Source organism: Eubalaena glacialis, chromosome 16 (genome assembly GCF_028564815.1).
Source record: "Eubalaena glacialis isolate mEubGla1 chromosome 16, mEubGla1.1.hap2.+ XY, whole genome shotgun sequence".
NCBI classification, from domain to species: domain Eukaryota; kingdom Metazoa; phylum Chordata; class Mammalia; order Artiodactyla; family Balaenidae; genus Eubalaena; species Eubalaena glacialis.
In genome coordinates, this window is record NC_083731.1 from 76,063,721 (window position 1) to 76,083,534 (window position 19,814).

At 39.0% G+C, this 19,814-nt stretch overlaps 1 protein-coding gene across 2 annotated transcripts in view; it reads left to right on the forward strand.

Annotated features, from left to right (window-relative positions):
* The window catches only part of LHFPL6 (LHFPL tetraspan subfamily member 6), a 269,955-nt gene extending 261,057 nt beyond the window's left edge, over positions 1-8,898 (forward strand). For both annotated transcript variants that reach the window (XM_061170827.1, XM_061170826.1), the window contains one exon: positions 7,809-8,898. In XM_061170827.1, the coding sequence (XP_061026810.1) occupies positions 7,809-7,927 (119 nt within the window). In that variant the 3' untranslated portion in view covers positions 7,928-8,898. The remainder of the gene's footprint in view (positions 1-7,808) is intronic.
* The last annotated feature ends 10,916 nt before the right edge of the window (positions 8,899-19,814 follow it).

Below are 19,814 nucleotides of genomic sequence, written 5' to 3' on the forward strand. Positions count from 1 at the left end.
TGTTAACTCAGTGTCTTCATCTTCAAGATGGGAATGATGTTGGGAAAGTATAAACAGATTTGCTTCTCTAATTTCTTGAAAGCATCATAGGCAAAAATGGTTAAATGAGATGCCACTTCTAAACTGTTTAGCACCTGGCTCACAGGCTGTCCATGACAGCTATTATATAATTAATAATTTCAGATCTCTGTTCTCAGCACAGGTATAGTGTCTGATAGCCATTCACACCACAAATATGTATCAATTGTCTGCTGTGGTCCAGGCATCATTATACTGAGCTTTGGGATACAGGAATGAGACAGGCAGTCACATGGTGGGCTCTGAAAGAGTAATCAAATGAGTGAATGAATACAATCAATGTCCTCAAAAGATGAACTGATCCCTGGAATTTCACTGTTATTTGTAGTAAAGCTGGGTTCTTTGTACCTTTTCTTCTGTCTCTGTTACTAACAGAAGATGCACTAAAAACTAATTTGAGGCACCCTAAAGAATCAGCCACACCTCTCCCACCCATCTCCTCCCTGGGGCTGCCCTGGAATGCAGCCACGGAACCTTTTCCCATTGATTTTGCAGGTGGCTGTGGTTTGCTGCTTTCTGTCCCAGTAACCTCTATTTTATCTGTCAGGAGTGGCATTCCCCGTCGTTGAAAGCAGCAGTTTGCCAACCCCGTGTGCTTGGAGTCCTGTTTGATGGAGCATTACAGAGAGCAAAAGAGAAAGTTTAGCAGATTTGCTTCTCTAATTTCCTGAAAGGATCACAGACAAAACTTGCCCTCTAGCAAAATGCTTTCGGTTTGCCTTAAAATAACAAGGATTTTTTGCCACGACAGGAGAAATGAGAGGCCAGGGAAGAACAGTCCCATATTTCCTGGTTTCCTTTGGTTCCGTTACTACTCATGGGCTACAGTAAGGTTTAAAACATATTAACTTAAACGTCTGCTCTTTCCTAATAGCCTAATGTACTCAGAAAGACTTTTTCTCCTATTACTGTAAAACACAGTGCTCATTTCTTATTATTGAGCGTGTGGGTTTTAACAATGGAAGGAATCATGCTCAGGAAGAAGAAAAATCTTTCTTCTCCTTTGAAGAAATTCGAGGTACATTTACATTTATAGTTTCATGAAAAAAATTCCCTTTTCTATCTAGTTAATTCTGTTAACTGAATTTCTAACAGACGTGTGTAAAATATACAAGGAATGGTTTCAAAATAATGTGAGTGATACTCAAGAATCGGTCTTACTAGAACATAAGCTTTGTAAAACCAAAGATGCTATCTGTCTTGTTCCCTCGTTGGTCTCCTGTAACATTGCAACACAAAGAGTAGGTGCTCAAGACTTACCGATGGGTGTTGACTATCTCACATGTCTATACACCAGTGTAGATGAACATTTGAAGAGGAAGTCTTCAGGCTTCCAGCTCTCAAACTCTAGAGGTGGTCACACCCAACCCCATCTCTTGCTTACGTGCACAGTGGCATCCATCTCTTATTTGAACTTTAACGAGACCCAAATCTGCTTACGTTTCTCCATTACATTTCCCATCCCCCTGGTGCAAATACACTCTTCCCTGGCCTCCCACATTCAGGCTTGGCTAGGCCCTGCTCATCTGCCAGGTCTCAGCTTAAATTTCACTTCTAATTTAAGGCTCTCCTTCACGGACCTCACTGTATAAAAGTCCTTGTGATTTGCTGTGTTAGCATCCTGGATGTTTTTTCTTCAAAGCACATATCACAATTATCATTATATAAATATCTAAGTAATTATTGTTTAATACGCCCTTGACTAGACGATGGCTCCTTGATGGCAGGGGCTGTACTTATCTTTTTCCAAAGTAGATCCCTAGCATCCAGTGATTCCTAGTTGGAGTGGGCGGTTAAAAAATAGTTGTTGTGGGAGATTGGGACTGACATATACACACTACTATATATAAAATAGATAACTAATAATAATCTGCTGTATAGCACAGGGAACTCTGCTCAGTACTCTGTAATGGCCTACATGGGAAAAGAATCCTAAAAAAAAAAAAAAAAGAGTGGATATATGTGTAACTGATTCACTTTGCTGTACACCTGAAACTAACACAACATTGTAAATCAACTATACTCCAATAAAATTTTTTTTTAATTTGTTGAATTTATGAAAGAATTGAGGGAGAGAGAGAGGGTGGGAAGAAGGGAATCAAGAATCAGGGGATGGATGACTTAGTGTTTCTTTAGATTTGCCTAAATTTTATTGACACATCTTGATCTTACTACACTGATCTTGACCATTTTTTGTTTCTCAGAAGATATGTGTGTGTGTGGTATATGCTTTTGTATATTTTTTTGAAGTTAGATTGATGGGGTGGCCATATTTCTATATAATCCAAAATACCAGAATAAATCCTTATTGATTTAATAATGATTTACTTGATCAATTACTTAGCAAATCAAAGTCTTCATATCTGAAATAGAGGAATAATTTTCTTTTAAATCACACTGATCATTAGTTGCTCATTTTGGATCTTAGCCAGTTGCTAAATTTAAACCACAAAATGTATAAATCACACACATAAACTAGCACGTGTGTGTAATTAGCAACAAGATTGTGTAACATCCTCAAACATTTTCTATGATGGTACACTTTTTAAGTACCTTTATTTGGTGTCCTACCTTTCCATTTTCATATGATGGATGGTTGGTCTGCTGAGTGACTACATGTTTTATGACACAAACAAGAAAGGCTCCAGAAACATAACAGTTATTAGAAATGACACATACACACTTATCAAGGCAAGGAGTTGGATTGGCCCCGGGAAGATGGTAGCATAGGGAGGATGTGCTGAAGGCTCTATCCTGGCTCTGGGTCTTTCAGGGGATGGCAGGGCTTGGGTGGGTAGGTGGGTGGGTTGAGCCTCTAACAACAGAAGAAACTTCACAGACCCTTATCATGTTAAAGAAAAACAAGAAAGACTGTGTTCATTTGCTCTTCTCTGAAATCGGGTTCCCCAGAGCCGAGACCCTGAGATGAGGATTCCTGTGCAAGGGATCAAGGAAATGAGCCGAGGAGAAACCAGTAGGAAGTGGGAAAGCCAAGATAGTGAAAACGTAGACACGAAGCAAGGGTGCAATTTCAGGTGAGGTCCCAGCCTCAGTCTGGACTCTTACGAGCTCTGGAACATTCATGCCACAGCAGAGTTTGTCCCACGTGGAGGCAAGAAGGAGGGATTTCAGACTCCTGCACCAGCCCGTCATTGGCTACCGGTCCCGCCAGGGGTACTTCAACTTTCTGAGAGTTGGAGCAAAGTGGCCCTCCAACTCACGGGTCCTCTGAAGAGGGTTGCAAGTATAAGCTGTTAGGAGCAAAGTGCAATCAGTAGCTGATGGATGAGAGCCCAGAACCAGCAAAGGGATCCAAAGGAATTGGGTGGAGCATCTATACCATCTGCTACAGCAACCCTGCCAGTTCAGAGCCCCTAAGATGTAAACTTATGCTATTTTATTGACTTTTCTAGAGGAGAGAAAAAGTTATACTGTCTTTCCTGGGTTCTCTGATAGTCAGTGCTTTAGTAACTTTTTTTTTTTTTAATCTTTATTTAACACACGTGGCTACTGTTACATACACTATTCTTAAATAGCCTCACCAACTACTTTTTCTTGAGTGAGTGTCCAATAGTTAATAAAGAATTATGTATTCCACTTTTCATGTTAGGTCATGGAAGATCAACACCTTGTTATTAATGAACAACTGATTGTGTTCTGTGTTATGAGCCTTATACTGAATGGACTGACCACAGATTTTGCTGACTTTTTGGTTCTAAACCACCTGCCATCTCTTAGCTACCTATTAATTCTCCCTCCTAGATTTGTTTAGTCCAGCTAAAGAATAATTCAAAATGGAGATTATTCCCAAGACTCACAGCCACATTAGCCTATGGTTATCAGAAAATCTGGTCCATGAAGGAGACTCTGTTACCCTTGAAAAGACTGATTCTATCTGTCAGTATTAATGGAGGTCGTTGTGCCAGTGAGACCCAGCCTGGGGTAGAGATGTGCTCTTTCAGGATCTATTGTCCTTTTAAATTGAACACACTCTGTACAAAGCTATAAATGCACAGTTGGTTTGGGAACTTCTCTCCAGAAGTTCTGTGTCAAATAAGACTGGAGTTACTCTTAAAATCCCATACTTTATTTTTGAAAGACTAGCTATCTGCCTACTTTGTTTCCTTTCTTTCTCTCTTTCTTTTACCTTGTCTTTCATTCAGCATTTATTTACTGAGTGCCTACTGTGAACCAGGCACTGTTGTAGGGGTACAGTAGGGAACAAAATATACAAAGGTCTCCCCAAATTGAAACTTTCATTCTAGTGGGATAGACTGAAGTTAAACACACGCACACACAATATTTACAAACCATGGCAAGTGCTACAAAGGCAATAAAGTGAGGTGAAGGAATAGAGTGACTTTGATGAGACAAGTTTGGCGGGGGGGCAGGTAGACTCCATCTGAGAAAGCTCCAGCTCTCTAATGATCTGGAAGTAGAATTTTTTGGGTGGAAGGAATAATGAGTGAGAAGCACTGGAGCCACCAACAAGCCTGATGTGGTCCAGAGAAGACAGCCAGTATGGCCAGAAAGAAGGCAAGAGGGAAGGTGGTCATGAGGTCTGAGAAGTAGGCAGATGCCAGCTCATTCAGGGGCTCACAGGCCTTTGGAAGGAGATTGCATGTTTGAGAAATCATTAAAGGATTTTAAGTAAGAGAGCGACTTAACATGATTGATTTTTGAAAAGATAGCTGCCCTCTTTGCTGTTGATGATACTATAAATAAAAGCAGGGAGACGGGAAAGCAATGACAGCAGGTAAGACTTCTGGGGGTTGCTGTAGGCACTTGAGGAGTGGAGGCACACAGAATAAATTGTGGAGAGAGACGCAAAGGACTCGCCACTTACTATACAGGTGAGTCCTTGGGCAGGTTACTGAACTTTCCTTGGCCTTAGTGTCCCCATGCGAATGGTGGGGATGATACTCAGGTACCTACCACTTCGTGTTCTTATGAGGATTAAATGTATTAATATTTACTCCACGAAAGCTCTTCTACAATTCAGAGCAAATAGTAATCAATCTGTGTTTGCTATTTCTTAATTGTTATTATTTATTATTGGATATGGAGAGGGAGAAATCAAAGTTGAAGGCTGAGCATATCCTATTGTCTGGTACATAGGTAGTGCCCTAGAGTACTTTTAAGATGTGGAGGCTCTTGGTCTAATTTTGTTACTATTGACTTATGGCGACTACAAGCCAATGACTCAAGCTTTGCCTCACCTCACCTTCTTATCTGTAAATGGGGCACAGGCTAACTACCGCTTCAGTAGACTTCAGTGAAGATAGGAAGTCAAATTGCATGCTACGCCTAACAGTCTTTGTAGTTTTCAATAGAGAAGTTATTAATGAACAAGGTAAAAATGACTGACATGTAAAAAAAAGATATGGTTTTCAAACTATGGTTTATATGTTCAATGACTGTGAAATCCAAGCATCTGGTTGTATGTGTTTTAGCTAATGTAATGGATAAACAAAAACAAAAGAAAAGGGAGAAAATGGTTGTTGTTGGAGCATTGTCTGATTTCTGATTTTCTTAAGACTGACTAAAAAGGGGATTCAATTAGGACAGAAAAGACAATGTTGAATGAGAGATATAGAGGACTTCCTTACTGTACATGCAAAAAGAATAACTTGAATGTCGTTTTAAAAAAAGGATTAATGAATGCGGAAACCTATTCCACTAATTCAAGTAGGATGTTTTGGGTCAGTGACTTCTTATTCTTAGAACCTGGAACCCAGATTTGAGTCCTGACTCTAAAAGGCACCTCCATTGCTTCAAAGTTTTGGCAATTATGGATAAAGCTGCTATAAATATCTAGGTGCAGATGTTTGTGTGGACACAGGTTTTCAGCTCCTTTAGGTAAACACCAAGGAATGCAACTGCTGGATTGTATGGTAAGAGTATGTTTAGTTTTCTAAGAAACCACCATACTGTCTTCTAAAATGGTTGTAACATTTCACATTCTTACCACCAATGTATGAGAGTTCCTGTTTCTCCACATCCTCGCCAACATTTGGTGGTGTCTGTGTTCCAGATTTTGGCCATTCTAATAGGTATGTAGTGGCATATCATTGTCATTTTAATTTGCATTTCCCTGATGACATGGTGTGGAGTGTCTTTTCATATGCTTATCTGCCATCTGTATATCTTCTTTGGTAAGGTGTCTGTGGTCTGAGGTGTTTGGCCCATTTTTTAATCAGGTTTGTTTTCTTATTGTTGAGTTTTAAGTGTTTGTATATTTTGGATAACAGTCCTTTATCAGATGTGTCTTTTGCACATTTTTCTCTCAGTCTGCAGTTTGTTTTTTCATTCTCTTGACACTGTCTGTCACAGAGCAGAAGTTTTTTTTAATTTTAATAAAGTTCAGCTTATCAGTTAGTTCTTTCATGGGTTGTGTTATATCTAGAGTCATTACCATACCCAAGGTCATCTAGATTTTCTCTTATGTTATCTTCTAGGATTTTCATAGTTGTACGTTTTACATTTCAGCCTGTGCTCCATTTTTAGTTGATTTTTGTGAAGGGTGTAAGGTCTGTGTCCAATTTCCTTTTTTTGCATGTGGATGTCCAGTTGTTCCAGCACCATTTATTGAAAATACTGTCTTTGCTTCATTGTACTGCCTTTGTTCCTTTGTTAAAGATCAGTTAACTATATTTATGTGGGTCTGCTTCTGGGCTCTCTATTCTGTTGCATTAGTCTATTTGTCTATTTTTTCACCAATATCACACTGTCTTGACTACTGGAGATTTATAGTAAGTCCTGAATTCAGGTAGTGTCAGTCCTCTAACTTTGTTCTTCTCCTTCAATATTGTGTTGGTTATTCTGGGTCTTTTGTTTCTCCATATAAACTTTAGAATAAGTTTGCTGATATCCACAAAATAACTTTCTGGAATTTTGATTAGAATTACATTGAATCTGTAGATCACATTGGGAGGAACTGACATCTTGACAATATTGAGCCTTCCTATCCATGAACATAGAATATCTCTTCATTTATTTAGTTCTTTGATTTCATTCATCAGTTTTATAGTTTTCCTCATAAAGACCTTGTACTATTTTGTCAGATTTTTACTTATTTCATTTTGCAGGATGCTAATATAAATAGTATTGTGTTTTTAATTTCAAATTCCACTTGTTCATTACTGGTATATAGGAAGCAGTTGAATTTTATATATTACCCTTGTATCCTGCAACATTTCTGTTGTCACTTAGTAGTTCCAGGAGTTTTTTGGTAGATTCTTTCACTTTAGCATTATTTTTCAAAGGGATCTCCTCCTTAGAGTGGCCCTTTTGCAGTAACTGTATCTATATTTAGGACTTACCTATATTTTGAATTTTTTTCTAAGGTACCTCATTATGCATATGAGTTTGGGTGATTTAAATCAGAACTAATACCTTCATCTCTCCTATCCTGATTGCTGTTATTCCTCCTTTTCTTCAGCCATGGGAGTGAGCATTGCAGTTGGGGAGAAAAGGTTTCTGTCACTAGCTAGCAGGAGACATAGGCCTTGAGGTCCTTCTGAAATGCACACAACTATTCCGGCTTTCTTCCATCATGGGATAAGTTTCATCCCTTGTTATCATTCCATTTGAGTGAGTGTCACATTTCTAATGAGTATTTCAGTTTCACTTTGGTACACCAGGAACACACACCCTGGGAGAAATAACAGAACCTCCTGTAAAATCATCCTGATCTGTGCCTGCTTTCTCTCCTTCTCTTGTGTCCCTAGGTAAGTGTGAAATCGGTTGGGCCTACTACTGCACGGGAGCAGGTGCTGCCACCGCCATGCTGCTATGCACATGGCTGGCTTGCTTCTCAGGCAAGAAACAGAAACAGTACCCATACTGAGATGGAGCCACCAAGAGCAAACAGAGGAGAAGATGGGCTGAAGGGGCTGGGAGGGACTGAAGCATCCAGCTATTCTCAAAAGGTGGAATAGTGGTTCTAAACCATACAACACTAATGAAATGAAACCCAATGGAATTAAAAACATTATACCATGTGGAAGGGTTGTGCAAGATTTGTGAAAGAAATGTAAAGCATGGAATGATAGAGAAAAATGGACCAAAGGCTAAAAATATTGCAGGGTGTTGGGTGTTTCTATTCCACAGAGTATTGTTGATGTAGAACACACACATACACAAAACAAATCTATATATGCAAACAAGGTTTTTTTTTTTTTAAGGATGATGACTCAGAGAATCAAAAGGGCTAGTAGAAACAGTATTAGGTTGGGAAGCAGGGTAACGCACAGACGTTCCCGGTAAGTCATGGCACTTCTGAAAGCACACGAGCACATACAGATGTACGCATCCACACACATGCCCATACACAGACATTTAAATTGTTGCACCGTCTGTATGAGAGGTTTAGCAGTGCATTACTCCTCTGTTTTCTTTTTAATACACATTTAAAATACAGTATTATCACTTTATAAAGTATACATTAAACCTAATAAATGGACCAATAAGCCACTCTATCAGTATTTTGTATACTCTGCATAAACTCTTTATGCCCTCAACATGTTTTCAGTGTTTATGCAGATCTTTAGAATTAAGCCTTTGTATTTCAATATTATTCAAAAAATATGCAATATTTCTCTGAGTAGCTTCTGCTATGGTATTCTTACGAAGTAAAGGGGCAACTTTCTGTCCACTGTAGGAGAGAATTCAGTTGAAGATGTGAGAGTAATGAGAGACATTTTCCAGTCACTAGATCTTGTTTTCTTTCGTCCATTATTGTACTGTGCTGTACCACATTTATTCCAATATTCATTTTGTAAAAAATAAAAACGTGCTATTTTGTTTGTATTTGAAAAGCTCTGTGAATAAATTCTCTCTTTGATCAGTAGCTCAATGTGTCATAGAGTGTTAATTCAGTTATGGGGTTTGCTTCTTTAATTTCCTAAATGTAGCCTTTCAACTCCAACTGTCCTGTAAATTTTCCATTTCATTTTTAGGCCTCCTATTCATTCACCCACTAGTCATCCAACCAGGAGTTACTCTCGGCACACAAGGTATTACAGGTGAGTAAGACATAATTCCTGCTTTCAACTTAAATTCTTTGCAACCAGAATTCTAACTGCCTGTTCATTGCACTTCAATCATGATCCAATCCTTATGAGAGAAGAACTTCAAGTCTATTTTGGATGAAGTTTGAGAATATGGACAATATTTAGAAGTGGTTGAAGGCAACGAAAACCAGGTCACGGTTCAGTCTCCATGGATGATGACAGAGTGGTCGCAAGCTGACAGTGACGTGCTGCTTCTCCACTTTCTACAAGGTGCTGCATTTCTTCGGTGCTTCTGTGCCAGGGACCGTGTCATACCTCTGTTCTTTCAGGGATCTTGGCCATTGAGAAAGATTCTTTCACACTCCTGTTACCAGCATAAAGCCTTGACTAGAGAGAAAGATTTGGACCCTTTCACAAAACCCCTAACAGAACCAACTCTTTCAAAAGCAAAGATTGGATAATGGATACATTCTTTTATTAGGCGATGCTGAGTAAGCATCAAATCCTTAAAACTTCCATTTCAATTAGTTTCTAAATTATATACTTTTCATATTTGGAAATTGAACATTCTGGCTATTTACACATGTAACTATATTTTCTATTCATTCTATGCACATTTATCATTTAACTTGAATATCTTGAATATCACACTTGCTTCTGGCACTTTTAATCATCCAGGGTGAGGATTGATGTAGCCCTGGAAGAACAATACAAGACTCTGGCCAATAACATTCTGGGCTTTCTGAGGCTTTGTTGCTATGGAAAAAGTCACTCTGCTCTCAGATGCTTAATTCTTCATGCACTGAATGCCGTTTGATTGTGTTTCATTGTCGACTGAGCAGGGGCTTCTCCATTCTGTGGCTTCCTGCCGGGAGGAGAAGATTGCACTTCGCTTCCTCAATTAGCCCATCATTTTCATGTATTGCTGGTGCTTTTCAAATTTCTTTAACTGTACCTTCCTGTCAGAATAGTGTTACGACTTCTTAGCTCTCATTATCAAGTTGGAGTTCTCAATGGAATTCATTAAGGTCTAATTTCTTGGACAGATTTAATGATAACATTGTCATTTTTATGTAATCCTTAGGGTTTTAGACATTAGTGAACCTCACTAGGATAAAAAGCTGATCACTCTGACATGATCAAGTCAACGGGCAAACCCTTGTATCTCTATTCTGACTAGTCATATTTTTCTTTGATTCAAGATGTCCCAGCATTTGATGAGGAGCATCTGATGTATTAAGAATTATACTAAAAAATAAAGAATTACATATACAGCTTTTCAAGTGAAAATCAGGATTCATGAAATAATATTAATAATAACAGTAATATAAAATCTATGAAAAGTATATATTCACAGGCTGCTTACTGATGTACACGTAAGGGACCAAAAGAGCTCCATTCACAACCTCGTAAAGCTTTCATTGCTTGTACATGCTTTTGAGGTAAGTGGGGAGTTTTCCTTGTTTTTAGGAAGAGAAGATGATACGTAAAGAAGTTAATTGATGAAATTGAATTGACTCTTCCAATTTTCAACATATTTATTTGTGTATTTGGGTAACAAATAGTTCTTGAGCTTCTGCTACTTGCTAGGCATTCTACTACTGTATGTAAAGCACTCCATAAAGTACAACCCCTGCTCTCAAGTTGCTCCTAAGCTTATGGGGGAAAACGAAGAAGAACATCAGTGATTACATGTCCCATTATGTCAATTGACTCTCAAAGATAAGGAGGAAGTTTCTCCCAGGTAATCTGGAATCCTTTACCTTAATTTATTTATTAAAGATAAATTTAAAGGGCATAAGAAAAAGAAAGATGATAAACGATGATTTTCTGTGCTTCAGAGACATCATTAAGAAAACAAAAAGATAAGCCAAAGACTCGAAAAGTTACGTATCTGGCAAAGAACTTATATTCCGAATAACTCTTTCAAAGAAATAATAAAAAGACAAAGAACTCAATTTTTTGCATGGTTAAATGGAATATTTTACAAAAGAAGATACACAAATGCCAATAATCACATTGAAAAGGTGCTCAACATCAATAGTCAAGAAGAATATGAGACTCGGAGCCACAGTGAAACACCACTTAACATACACTAGAATGACTAAAATAAAAAAAAGAAATTACAACACCAAATGTTGCCAAGTATGGAGATGTGTGGTTGGAAACAATTAGGCAGTTTTTCTTAAGTTAACCATAGGAATTCCTCTCCTAGGTATTCATGCAAAAAAAAAAAAAAAAATGTCCACAAAAAATGGCATTAAAATGTTTGGAGTTCATAATAATCCGACACTGAGAACAACTCAAATGTCCACCAATACATAAAGAAATTATGATATATTTAAACAATGGAATACTACTCGTCAATGAAAAAGAATGAATTTCTAGTATACATGACAACATCGACGAATCTCACAGACATTATGCTGAACAAAAGAAGCCAGACACAGAGGCAAAACTAATATATGGTGACAGATATCAGGACTGATTTATTTGAGGTGATTAACTGGTGAGGACATAGGGAACTTCCTGAGATGATAGGAATGTTCTGTATATTGATGAGGGTGGTAGTTACATGGATGTATACACTTGCCAGAATCGATCGATACATGCACTTCATTGTATGCTTATTGTATGTTAATTGTACTTTAATAAAAAGAGACGGGGGTGGGGGAAGGTTCTTAAAGAGTACTGGTGCTGTGGGTTATCTCACAGGGCTGCACTGAGTGTGCATTGGGGGATGGTAGGAGATGAGGTACGAAAAGGGCAAGAAGTGCTTTGTGTGCCATGCTAAGAGGATCAAAATTGATCCTGGAGGCAGTGGAAGGATTTGGCATAGGGGGAGATGCAGCATGACTACCTATGTGTTTTAGAAAGATGCCTGGAGCAAGCATAGTGAGTCACTGAGGGGCAGAGGTGGGGAGAGGAATTTTCACAATGTATTCATCCCACCAACAAAGAGTTGTTGAACACCTACAGTGGTCTAAGTGCCTGGGAAAAGGAGACAAACAAATAGGGTAATGTCATCCAGGCGAGAAGTGTTAGGGCCCCAACCTAGGTAGGCAAAGTTAGTGGAGGTGGAGAGGATGGGGCAGATTAGAAAGGACAGGGGGATAGAATCAGTAGATCCTTGGGATATAGAGAGTGGGAAGGATGGGAGGAGAGGTGGTGCAGGTCTCTAGCGGGGGCAGTTGGGTGGATGGGAGTGCCACACACACAGACGGGATATGAAAGAACATGAAAATAAGAAAGACGTGTGTGAGATGCCTGTGAGATATCCAGGTGGAGATGCCTTGTGGGTAGCTGAAAATTAAGGCTTCCGGCTCAGGAGAAATTTTGGGTCTATAGATAATAGATTTGGACAATATCAGTGAGTATTTGGGCATTAATAAGAAATGGATGCAGAAGAAACCTTAGGGAACATCATCACTGAAAGGATAAGAACACTGAAATCAGGGTCCCTGTTGAAGGAGCAGTCAGAGGTAGGAGAAAATTCAAAAGAAGATATTGTTACAGATACCCGTGAAAGAGAAGAGAATTTCAAGAGGGAGGGAGGAGTTCTCAATAGTGTTTATGGCAAATACTTTGGGGGAGCCAAGGCATATTTATTTGACTTAATAATGAGAAGTTTAATAATGACCACAGAAAAGAGCAGTTGTAGTAGAGTGGTGGGGTGGAACTTAAATTGTTAGGTGTAGAAGACTGAATAAGAGATAAAGAAGAAGAAAATTATGCTCTTTCAAGAAACTTAGCTGTGGGTGTGGGTAGAAAATGGGGAATTTCTGTTCAATGGGTATAAAGTCACAGCCAAACAAGATGAGTCAGCTCTGGAGACCTGCTCTGCAACACGGTGCCTGCAGTTAGCAATAAGGTACTGTGCACTTAAAATTTTATTCAGGGACTTCCCTGGTGGCACAGTGGTTAAGAATCCACCTGCCAGTGCAGGGGACACGGGTTAGGGCCCTGGTCCAGGAAGATCCCACATGCCGTGGAGCAGCTAATCCCATGTGCCACAACTACTGAGCCCGTGAGCCACAACTACTGAGCCTGCGTGCCACAACTACTGAAGCCCTCGCACCTAGAGCCCGTGCTCTGCAACAAGAGAAGCCACCGCAATGAGAAGCCCGCGCACCGCAACAAAGAGTAGCCCCCGCTCGCCACAACTAGAGAAAGCCCACGCACAGCAACAAAGACCGAGTGCAGCCAAAAATAAATGAATAAGTAAATTTATTAAAAAAGATAATAACATTTTGTTCATATTGTAGATCTCATGTTGAGTGTTCTTAGCACACACACACAAAGAAAGAGACATAAGGAAGCATTTGAAGGTGATGGATATGTTTATTACCTTGATTGTGGTGATGGTATCATGGATGTGTACATATGTCCAAACTCATCAAATTATATACATTAAACATGGTCAGGTTTTTGTGTATCATTCATGCCTTATTACAAAGTTACAAAAACAAGAAGAAGGCTAGCTGTGAAGGGAAGGTAGAAGACAAAATTCATTCAGCATGTTTGTTAATACCAAAGTGCTCTTTACAAAAACTGTTTTTGCAGGTGGGAGGAGGGATAAATTCGGAAGTTAGGATTAACATATACACACTACTGTATATTGGGTTGGCCAAAAAGTTTGTTCAGGTTTTTGCATAATATCTTATGGAAAAAACCCAAACGAACTTTTTGGCCAACCCAATATAAAATAGATAATCGACAAAGACCTACTGTATAGCACAGGGAACTATACTCAATATTTTGTAATAACATATAAGGGAAAAGGATCTGAAAAAGAATATATATATGGGTATAACTGAATCGCTATTCTGTACACCTGAAACCGACACAATATTGTAAATCAACTGTACTTCAACCAAAAAATTAATTAATAAAAAAAAAAAAACTTTTTGCAACCCTTGGGGATAGAGTGAATTTGTCAGAACATCTAATGTGCAGGTACCCCTCTTTGATTCGGGCTTTCTCTCATAACGTGGAGAGGGTCTCCCCAGAGAGCCTTCATGGAAATGAGACCACTGGATTGTTATACCAGCTTCCAGCAAGCCCACAGGATCAAGAAGAAACTGCCTGTCACCTCAAGAGCAATTTTTGAGGGAACAGAATTGGACTAATTCCCCAGAGCAGAGCAAGAGGTTGCCACGATCTGGGTCACTGCACTAACGCCTACCAGTGAGGGTCAATGAGAAAATAATTGATTTTCCCTGGAGGAGTTCACCTGTTGTGGAAAAAGGACAATATTCTCTATTCTAGTTTTGTGCACTCAAGTGATCATTAAAGTAAACGTTCAGATCTGAAAATAAATGGCAGTGATGAAAAATGAGATGCTTTTTAACGTGAACGAGAGCAGGGAGAGAATGTCATGCTATGAGGCCATCTATGGCAATGCTGAGGCTAAATTACTTCCACCAGCAATTGGATCTGGAAACTCTCCTTCTATTTTTTTTCTTAACAATTTTCACAATTGCCATTTCTCTGGGATATGGGGAGGAACTGTTGCTCGTCATATTTTGAAAATTATACTGTGTCTCCTATTAATACACAGGATTGTCTGAGATGTTTAGTTTGGCTCGCCCACAATGTTTTCTTAGGGCTTTTGATACCCTGGTATTTTTCTTTTAATTATTTATTCATTTAAAAAGTGTTTACTGATCACTTAATATGTGTCATACACTGTGATAGCTCTACCGTTGACATATTTTATCTTTTACTGTGACCCTTAAGTTTTTCTATGCATTTAAGTTCTTAAAACGAGTACTCTTTGTTACAGTTCTATTAGCATATGTTAGCCTATAATATCAATCATAATAATTTTTTTAAAAAATGAATGCTTAACTTGTAGCACACATAGAAATAAGCTTCAGTAGGAGACACTATTTATACGGGCTGTCTGTTTTTCTGCACTTACCTGGAATGAATTATGATTTGCTTGAGACGAATTTTTAGTTGTTAGTTTCCAAGCCACTTTACTGACAAACACCAGGTCTTTAAGGAAGCCTTGGGATCAAGGGAAAAGCTAACAGAAAGAGATGGATGGATTAGGGCTAGTTATCAGCAATGGATTTACATTACATTGTTTGGCTAAAGCTTCATGCATACATCAGTGATTAAGACCTTCCAGCTCAGAGTGCCCAAGTTTGAATCTTGATTCCATCGTGTCTTCTTTGCGTGAACTTGGGCAAGTTTCTTACCCTTAGTTTCCCATTTGCAGAATCTGAATAATAATCTTACCTTCTTAATAGAGTTTTATGAGGATAACCCAAGATAATCCATGGAAGGACTCTTGATCACCGTTTTCCATGGAAGCTCAAAGGGAGTGTTCTTGCTACTTCAGTTTGTCTTCTTTGTGATCCACATTGCTTTGTCCTGTGAGGTCGGATATGCTCTAGAATGCCTCCTTCCAAAACTCAGATCTCTAGTCCTAAGTCTTTACGAGTTTATCTCCCTACAATGTTTTACTTTCCTCCAATTGCCCTGAAACATGCTGGCTTTGATTTTGCTGCTGCAGTTCCCTGAGGTTCTAAGCTGAGCCTTCTGAACTTTTACCTGTGTTCTCTTCGGCACCTGCCTCCTCCAGGTCCTGCCCTTGGTCATGATGAGCAGTGAGCTTTAAACTCTTTTGGCAAGAAGAGTTATTTCAATTTGTATTACGTGCAAAACGGTGTATGGACAAGCTTTTCATTGAGGCATTTTCAGAAATAGCAAAAGTCTGGAGACAACTTAGATGACCATCAGTAGGGAATTCCTTAAATAAATGATGATACATCCATAGGTAGAAAGCTATACGGCCATTTAAAAGGCAGCATTTCTGTACTGATACAGAGACATCTTCAGTGTCTGCTAAGAAAGAAGAGCAAGATGCAGAAGAATTTATACAATATGTTAAAATTTCTGCGAACATTTTTAAAGAATATACGTGTATTTGCTTTATACCAGTGAAATATCTGTAGAAAGATAAGTAAGAAACAGACCATGGTAGTTGCCTCTGGATAAGATACAGGGATGGGAGGGAGAATTACTTTAAGTGCCCTTCGTATTGTTAAACTTATGACTACATTACCTATTCAAAAATAATTTTAAAATAATACAAAGAGATTATTTAAAAATGTATAACCCAGCTATGAGAGGACAGATATGGCTATCCGTCAAAATATATGGAAAATAAGCTCTTCAATTCCATAGCCTATTAGAGTTCAAAGCCAGCCCCCAAATTTCTGCAAATCCCTGGGGGGAATGTTTTTAGAGGCTACCTCGTATATACCCATATGCTGCCTTTGTCCTTTATTTCTTTGCCCCTGACATAAAACTCAGGTTTTTCTTTGGTTTCTATAAAAGAAAATTGCTCACAGTAAGCATTTATGAGTTTTTTTAGGTTTTACTGAAGATTCGGCAGGTGAAGCTGGAGGAGGGATTTGCAATGCCACATGGCAAACAGCTGTCAATGGAACAGCAGACTACCTTCCTTTAGCAGCCTTCCACTGTGAAGTTCCAGTAAACACACCAACCTGGTCTCTTCAGTGGGCTGCCTCCTCTGGCCTCTTCTTTTCTTTAAAGAGCAAACTAAATTCTTTTTCTCTGCTGCATAGTGGTTCTGTGTTCCTATTTCATTGTGAACTACTGAAGCATACTCCAGGGTTCTCTTCTTCACTTGGCTCAAAAAAGTATTTTTTCAAATTAAGGCAATTCTTACTTGAAAAGGAATTTTTCTATCAGTTCCAAAACTATGTAAAAATGCCATATATTTGCTAGAGTAACAAAATCATTATTGACTTATGTGCTCCGGTTCTCAGACTTTCAGTGGTGGAGCTGTAAAGGGCCTTCTTCCCTTCTCCACCATTACCTTCCTGGGCAATCTCGTATTCCCATGGCTTCAATTACATCCATTTCCCAAAGGCTCCCAAGGGTATATAGTCAGCCCCAAACATCTTATACCCAACTGCATATGCAACATCTCCATTTAGCAAGCACACAGATATGTCAAACCCACTGTCCAAAACTGAATTTGTAATCTTCCTCCTAAACCAGCTCTGTCCCCAGTGTTCTTTGTGTATCACACGACCATGAGCCAAGTTGCTCATGTCGGAAACCTTAGTCATCCTAGATACCTTCCTCTCCCTTTTCCACATCAATTCTACCCCTTAGGTAGTTCCACTCTTCTCCATTTCCACTGATACTGTCTTAATCTAGTTATTGTGAATAGATCTGAGCCAATTTAGCCAATCCCACGTTCAGGTTCTTGTTGTAAACATCGCTGGCTTAGGAGGTTTGGAGATTATGAGAGCTGTAAGTATCTCTTCCTCAAATTTACCACCAGATGGGATGTTACAATTAAAGCAAGACTCCGATGAGATTCTGCCCCGTATACAAACATTTGTTTGCAAGTAAGCACAAAAACCGTCATACAATCTGTTCCACTTATTTGTACATAAGGCACTTTGAAAAGTACCCAGCATGAAACGTTCACTTGAGCAGATGTGACAATATTCTAGCAGCAGGATTCAACTCATCTTCTTTTGGAGCAGAGGCCTCTGCTAAGTAGTGGGACAGAGAACCAAGTGTCTGGTTACCAAGACCTAGGTTACCGCTCCTAAGGGTGAGAGAGCCTGCTGGGCTCCTGAGACTCTCAGAACACTCTTCACGCCAAGGTAGAAGTGATTGTATAGTTGACCAAAGTCAATTCAAATATTTTGAATGTCACGCCTTTCACCAGTGAAATATTCTTTCTGGCATTCCTCTGCCAATGACCCAACTCTCTGGTGAAGGTTGAATAGTGATATTTGAAGATATTTGTTGCTGCTGCCTCTGGTGAATGGATGTCTAATGAGGGTAGATTGCATGTTAAGTAGTCACCTCTAGCGTAGAGATTTAAAAGAACTACATATATTTGCATGTCGTTACACATTATACTATTATATAACATACACACATATGTACATACATATAGGTATATTTATATACCACATTTAAAAAATACATTGCAGCCAATATTTATTAGACATTAGGAGATTAATACGTTGCAGACAAATATACCCCTTCTTATCTGCACACTCTGAAGGCATCTTCCCATGTCCTCACTTGCTCTGCTCTAAACCCATTTTCCCGCCTGGTGAAATAATCAATGTGTAAAACCACAGATCCAATCATTCCCCTGCCTCGGTGACTTCTTGCTTCTCTTGTTTTACCTAGTCTGTATGTCTCTAACCACCCTGTCTCTTGTCATTCTTCTCCTTTCATCTATTGTGCTGGACTGCATTGTCTTCCTTTTGGTTTCTGCAATGGGGCAAGACATCAAATGCCTTGTAGCATTTGCCCTCCTGTCCTGCCTGCCTAGAACATCATTCTGTACCTCTCTCAGCCTAGCTAAACCCTATGCATAATTGAGGCCACACATAAAACCACTGCTGATTCCTCCTGCCTCAGATGAGGTGAGCTTCTCTGCAGACCCTCCTATTACCAAAGTTGCAATGAATTAATCGCCTAATGTGTATCATTTGACTGTTGTCGTTACAGGGACAATGTTTTTGTCCTTCTTACTTAGCACTGCCTTTGTCTCATTGTTAGTGTTCAATAAATATTGGCTGCACGACTGAATGAATTTAACAGCTATACTGTTTCTGAGGAACTTCAGCCACAGGCTTTCTGTTGGCACATGGGTTTGTTTGTAGTTGTGTCTAAGAATATCAGTTGGTGTAGACTTTTCAGTGATTCTTTGGAAAATGATGTGACACATTAATTACCCAAACGAGATATATGGGTAAGATATAAATCGGATGTCCTTTGAAATCTAAACCCTAAATCCTCCTTATCTGATGGCTCCTAAGGGTCTTTAAGAAGAAAACATTTAAGACAAGAATAAGCGCAAATAATTGCACACTACATCTGGAAGGAGTTTCTCCAGAACTTTTCCTCGGGGTCTTCTGCAGAAAGCACAGCAGGGGTCAAAGGTGGGGTGCAAAAGTTCTTAAAATGGGAGTCAAAGGAAGTTTCCCAGCAAACTAGTTTGGAGACTGTGCTGTGAATTAACTCCATATGGAGAAATTCTACCAAGCACAAAATGCATCGTTTGCTCTGCTCAAGTAAACACAGATTAGAAATCTATTTGTTTATACTGCAAGGCTTGGGTTTCTTTTATGGCACTCTGTGGTGTCTTGGAGGCAATGCAAGAGATAATTTATGCATTAAAAGATTACCAATCACTTCCTAGGCATTAAAATGATCACTCAACTTTTCCCCTACTGTACTGCTCATTAAAAGGACAGATGCTTGGGTCTACTGTCAGAGATTATTATTCAGGAGGTATGGTCTAGGGGCTATTCATTTGCATTTGAAAAATAAGTTAAGACACTAAAAGAGAAAGCCATAAGGAAGGATACAGCAAGCATCCATATTAACCCTATTCATACATATACATCTGGTTCACTACTTTTATCTGTTGTGGAGAGTGCCATCCTGGTACCATCCTCACCACTGTCAAGGTTATTGACTTTGGAGAGTATCAGGTATGTCCTACTGAGGAAATGAGGCACCTTGAGTTTGAAATGGAAGTGAATATTATTACAAATGAAAGAATAGAAAACAGGTATTTTCTTATTCTTCTTCAAGGAGTCGTCTGCATTGTCTTTTCAGCAATATTTACTAACATAGGTGTGGCTTCCTCATTTCTTTTTAGTAGAAAAGAAAATCTACATTTCCACAACATATAATGAT